Genomic DNA, 6,000 nt, shown 5'->3' with positions numbered 1-6,000 from the left:
ATGTCATCAGTTGCCCTTATGTTGTCCACAGATGCCACCACACCACTTCAGAAGGCCACCAGACTGGTCAGGCATGATCTGCCTTAGGTAAAGTCATGATAAACTCATCTCTCCCTGTTACATTTTCCCCCAGTACCTGCAGCTGACACCAGACTCCTCCAAGCCAACAATGCTATAAAGGGTGGGTGATACTGGCCCTGTTGCATGCAAGCAAACATTTCAATCACATTTAATCCAACCACAGACACGTGACAGTTTTATACCAGCTAAGAGAACAGAGCAACTCTCGAACTTCAGTATTTCTCAGGTGTGATATTTCTTTCCCCCGTGGTCATTTAAAAGAAACAAGAATAACAGGAAGGAGGAGGTGCTGAGACAGCTAAAGAAAACGGCCATTAGTTAAGTAATTTCCATTGGAATTCAGCTGCTCAGCACCAGGGCTGCCAGTGATCAACACTTTCAAGTAGAGTAATAGTGAATAATGAATAAATGAAGCTGAAGATTTCTCTTCTTCATCACTACCCCAAACTGCTGTCATCCAGAGGTTATATGGACCCCAAACAAATCTGAGCAGCACATTCTTCTTCCAAAACCCTTGGGCCCTATTAATTAACCTAGCACTCATTTCAGTCTGCGACAGACTCCTGTTCCTTCCAGGTCACCTCCCAGAAGGAAGAACAGATGTACGGAGCCACTGCATTACATACACACAAGTGAAGACAGATTTAACAACAGCTACCTGATCCCCTGATCCAGAGATAATAAACAAAGTGAAAATACTTTAAAATTAAACAAAAACAAGTACACAGAACAAACAGAAATAGTTCAGCCATGGAAAGATTATTTCTCTACTCAAGTGTATGTGTTGTGCCTCTTACAGGGGATGACACGTTTTGAGAAGAGCGGGGAAAACAGCAGAATAGTTAAACAGGCAATTCATCGTAACGCGTAACTCGACAGCAGAATCACTCAAGATCTTCTGACCACAGGATCAAAGGGCACAAGAAGAACAAAGTGTCAGCTAAAGTGATACGAATGACCAAGATGGAAGAACACAACTCATTTCAGATACAGAAATGTTTAATGGCGTTAAAGTGCTACTTTAATGGGGACCATATGCTAACATTTAAACACAATTCCACTGCACTGCTAAATATGGTTGTTTTTTATTTTATTTTTTTTTTTATTTTATTTTACCTTTTTGCCCAACCCTACCTAAAACAATAAAATAAAGTCTAAAGGACTGAAAATTAACAACCCATTCAAATCAGCAATAAGTTATGAATTTTATAAAGCATTTTTTTTTTCCTCTTCTTCTCTTAGTAATGAGGGGTAGTTAAATTACTTAAGGATAATACAAAGTTTCAAACAATGCCATAGGTGAGAACTCTATTAAGGTTTTTTTTTTTAAACGTGGAAAATGAAATAATCCTGGCCATTAAAAAGACACAAAATAAAAAAGCAAAGCCCTCAAAGTGCAGGTTAGAACGCTCGTCTCTGAGAAAATTAGAAAACATTCGCTAGAACAGCTCTTAACAGCACCTGCACAGGTACGATGGCAAGGCCCTTGGGAAAAGGACGTGCAGTCAAAAACATTACATCAACGTGAGAGACGTGCTGAGCTTAACTAGGTTAACTACTGGACTGGAAGTTCAAAAGTCAGCAAAGGGAATGATTCTAAAAAGAAATTTGAAGAAACCCTCACCAAATCTGGCCTTCTGCAGCTAGCACAGCCTCCATCCACTGTGTGCATGACAAAAAGCATCTTTGCATTTCATTGGGTCAAGTGCTTCATCAAAACAGGGATCTTTTCATGGCATAAATTCATATAAAAGACATCTAAGGTTTTGTATGGACAAGCTCTAAAAAGACGCATCAGACTTGGGGTGTTTTCTCTCCCAACACATTTACAAATGTTTATCAAAAAATCTCATCAAATAAAAAGGTCATAGTGGCTCAGTATCTGGGCATGACTTTCTGGCATATCACCTCTTCTATGTGCTGGTTTCTTTCTGTCCTCAGCTGGCTGTGTGCCGGCGTATGGGCACGCATCTACCGGGAGATCTGCTGTTGGTGTCACAGCCTGAGGCGTGACACAGCCCATGAAGTGCTGGTAGATTACAAGTGTGTACCCCTTGCTTTAGCCACGCATTAGAGGTACTTGCTTTTTAAATGATGTCCAACAGAAAGCTGAGCTAAATGGTATTCTTTCCTGAACATCTCTTTGCTGCCCCTCTCTCTGGGCACAGAATGAGACCTTAATATTATTGTTGATGTTGTTATCCCTAGGCTACTTATGTCCTCAAAAATTTCCTAGTACATTACAACAGCATTGGATTGTGATAAATTGTAGGACATGGTCCTTTTAGGACCACAAAAGCTCTTCAGAAGGGCCTAAATTAGGTTGTTCAACCTGAATGCAACATACAAAATTCTGACATTTCCCAGATCTCATGACAGAAAGAGAGGGATGATTCTCTAGTATCCTCTTTCAAACAAATAAATTCAAAACAAAATGTTTTGTCACTAAGGTCTATATCCAGGTCCCACACAAACAAATGGTTATCGCTGACTTCAATGGGACTACAGTTTGGTCTAACTTTTTGCCAGCAGGAATTGGAATTGGTAACGTGACCGAATGAACATGTGGGTTTCTTCCTTTACCCAAAAGGTTTTATTTACAGGTCTCTTCAGGACTAGCTGTCAATATGTCGTTTCTGAAAGAGGATACTGGCATCTAGGACCCAGTTTGATCACCCCAGTGAAATCATTCACCCTGCACTGTCATCTCACTTGGTTCTAGGAAGCAAACGAGAGCTTGACACTGGCGCTGGAGTAACCCTCGTCACTCCCAATACTCTGCAAGCTGCTGTGATCATCAATGTCACTGATGCTGGTTGTGCTGATATTGTCCACTTCTCCATGGGAGAACTCTGTGCTTTCAACGTCCACTTCAATCTCTTCTAAAAAAAGGAAACAAGAGAAACACACAGATTAGCACCGCAAACACAACTGCTTTCAGGCCAGCAAGCTGCCAGGACTCCCTCGGCAGAGATGAGGCAACACTCTAGTAGGAAGACTTTCAGTGTTCCTCCTTGAAGCAGGATAGGCTATAGAAATGATTTATAAAGAGTAGCTACCAGCCTGGAGTTTTTCTTAGGGAGTTTGCAAAGGGAGTTGACTCCCCAAGCATGCAGACCACACTACCAGCATAGATGGGCCACCCCATGCACTAAGCTTGTTATTCTACCTCTGTTCTTTGGAACTGTATCAACCCAGGATTGGAAACAAAAGAAAAAAATAAAATAAAACAGAGGATAAGAGAGAAAACAGAGCATGAAGTTACCCTTGTTCCACACTACTTGCTTGACATCGCTTTCTGAAAGCTGGGATCACAAATAGAGGGCATTACCAGGAGGATTTGGGTTATTTTCTGATGGTGGAACTAAAAGCTTAAATCCCTTTTTTTTTTTTTCAAGAAGGAATTAGAAAGCAGGAATCGAGTCAGCCAGGCATCGCGGTTTAAAAACAGCATTTAAAAATTTTCCAGTTTCTTTTTTGTTTTTTTTTTCTCCCCTCAAACTGCAGATTCAGACACAAATTACACAGGATGCTTGGCTGTCAGTAAATATCGAAACATCTACTGTGCCTACCCAGGACCCACAGCTGAGATGCTTCAAAAAAGAAAATGATCCAAATTCATTTAGCTATTCAGATGATCTCTATCCAGTTTTAATTGAGATGAACCGATAGCAAGCTTAGAAAAGAAAGGGAGGTGGTGGTAGAATGATTCCTGGAATTTTAAGAGTCAATTTGCTTAGTTCTGTTTGTGCTTGGTTACGCCACAGTGGGCCCAAAAACAGGAAATACACGGGAGGGAATGAGATGTTAGATGCTGCCTTGCAGCATGCCTTTGTGATGCCAAAACATACAAAATAAAAGCACAATGGATATTCCATCTTCGACAAGTATTTGGCTACCACCTTGTGACTACAGCCATTTATGCTTTTTAAGTTATGCTTTCACTTTTTGGAGAGCTCTTCAGAGAACTGGTCACATTAAATGCCATAGGAATCCATATGAGTTGACAAAAACAGTGCTTCTTCCAAACTACTAACAGTTCATGCAAAAGACAAAAATTTTCACGTATGCTATAGAATCATAGAATCCTTAGATTTGGAAGGGACCTTTTTAGGTCATCTAGTCCAACTCCCCTGCTGTGAACAGGGACATCCACAGCTCAATCAGGTTGCTCAGAACCCCATTCAGCCTGATCTTGTCTCCAGGGATGGGCTTGCACCACATCTCTGTGCAATCTGTTCCTGTGCCTCACCATCATTCAATGTAAAAGACTTCTTCCTTATACCCAATCTAAATCTCTCCTCTTTTACTTTGAAACCATTTCCCCTTGTCCTGTCACCACAGACTATGCTTAAGAATCTGTCCCTTTCCTTCTTATAGCTCTCCTTTAGATACTGAAAGGCTGCTATCAGGTCACCTCAGAGCCTCCACTTCTGCAGGCTGAACAGCCTCGGTTCACTCAGCCTGCCCTCGTAGGAGAGGATATGTGTGTATGCGTATGCATGTGCATACATGTGTGAGCAAAATCAGTAGCCTAAATACCAAAGACCACAGAGCAGGGCATAACTGAGAGACAAGAAATAGATCTGTCTTCATGCTTCCTCCTCTCAGAGCCCTGGAGATTCAACACCAGTTCAGAGACACCCACCTCGCTCAGAGTCCGAACGATCAGAGGAAATGGTAGATCCAATGCTGTCCATTCGTATTCGCTCTATCTCCTGAGGACCCTGTAGTTGTTCCAGTCTTCTCTTTAGAAACCTTTGTTCTCGTTCCAGGTTCTCAAGCTGGTGTTGGCTTCTTCTCTCAACCTCTTCAAGTTTCTGACATGATCAAATACATCTCAGTAACAAGTTTCATCCTTTTATGCTTCCCTCCCACCTCTACTGTCCAGCCTTATTTAAGGCATTTCCAGATCCTAGAAGGATTTAAGCTGTAAGAGCACTGAAAGAAGCTGCCTTTCAGGTTCCAGAAGCCTCTCTTGGCAGTTTCCATGCTATTTCTTCACAACTTCTCCAGTTTCCAAACCCTGATAAATCATATACGCTGGAAAGGCTTTGAAGACAGAGCCTCTCTAAATGAAACTAATCTAAGTGTAGCAGTTCGTAGTCACTCCGCACGGGTTCTGCTACCTGCATTACCACGGATGTCCACAAAGGGGCCTCAATTCCCTTAACCAAACCAATCTACTATTTGTTATAATTCACTGTAACATAAAAACGTGCCCTGGGAGTTCCGCATTCCTTGCTGCAAGGTTTAGTAGGATTTCTCAAAAACAGTTTTCTATTTAGTGAGTGATTTACATAACCTACTACAGATTTCTTTGATCACAGCTGGGAAATCTACCAGGGCACTGTTCTTTGTTTCCTACAACAAGCACATTGCGTAAGGAGGAGTCATTTCAGGCTAACCCTGTCCCTCCAGCAGTGCTTTTTCTCCTTCACCACCCATCCTCCCTCCCACTATCCTGAGCTATGACAAAGGATTTCAGCTTTTTCCAGATACTGACAACGTTGTATTTTTCTTTTCATGCTTCACTCTGCCAGAAGTGAAACTAGAAAAGTGCTGGGCTAGCTGGCTGCTTCACGTATGAAACTTCAGTGAGCCAACCCTGTCTCACACTCTTGAGGTTTTGTGCTAATGCTTCAGCAATGGAAACTTACTAGCACATCATAAAAAAAACACACAACAAAAAACACATTTCCTATCGAAGTGGAGTTATTCAGCAGTAAGCATGTTTTTCTTTTAAGAGCTTCTGTTGTCAGTGGCTGATCGCAATACAAAACAAGACCCTCAGCCTAATCAAACGTTTTCATAGTTAATGGAGTTCATTATGGACATTCTGCACAATGTGGCTTGTAGTAGTGATTAATGATTTAACAAGGGGGCAGCACTTATTTAATACATCTATATATTAAACAA

General features: G+C 41.5%; 1 protein-coding gene across 3 annotated transcripts in view; it reads right to left on the bottom strand.

Annotated features, from left to right (window-relative positions):
- Nucleotides 1-772: 772 nt before the first annotated feature.
- Nucleotides 773-6,000, bottom strand: part of MXI1 (MAX interactor 1, dimerization protein) — a 51,301-nt gene continuing 46,073 nt past the window's right edge. Inside the window, exons 5-6 of one of the 3 annotated variants that reach the window (XM_072339789.1) lie at nt 4,730-4,901; nt 773-2,963 (exon numbers count right to left, since the gene is read on the bottom strand). In XM_072339789.1, coding sequence (XP_072195890.1) covers nt 2,800-2,963; nt 4,730-4,901 — 336 coding nt within the window. In that variant the 3' untranslated portion in view covers nt 773-2,799. The remainder of the gene's footprint in view (nt 2,964-4,729; nt 4,902-6,000) is intronic. The other 2 variants (XM_072339788.1, XM_072339790.1) reach the window with 2 other exon arrangements.

This window comes from Excalfactoria chinensis, chromosome 6 (assembly GCF_039878825.1).
Source record: "Excalfactoria chinensis isolate bCotChi1 chromosome 6, bCotChi1.hap2, whole genome shotgun sequence".
NCBI lineage: Eukaryota > Metazoa > Chordata > Aves > Galliformes > Phasianidae > Excalfactoria > Excalfactoria chinensis.
This window is presented reverse-complemented; position numbering and strand designations above follow the sequence as displayed.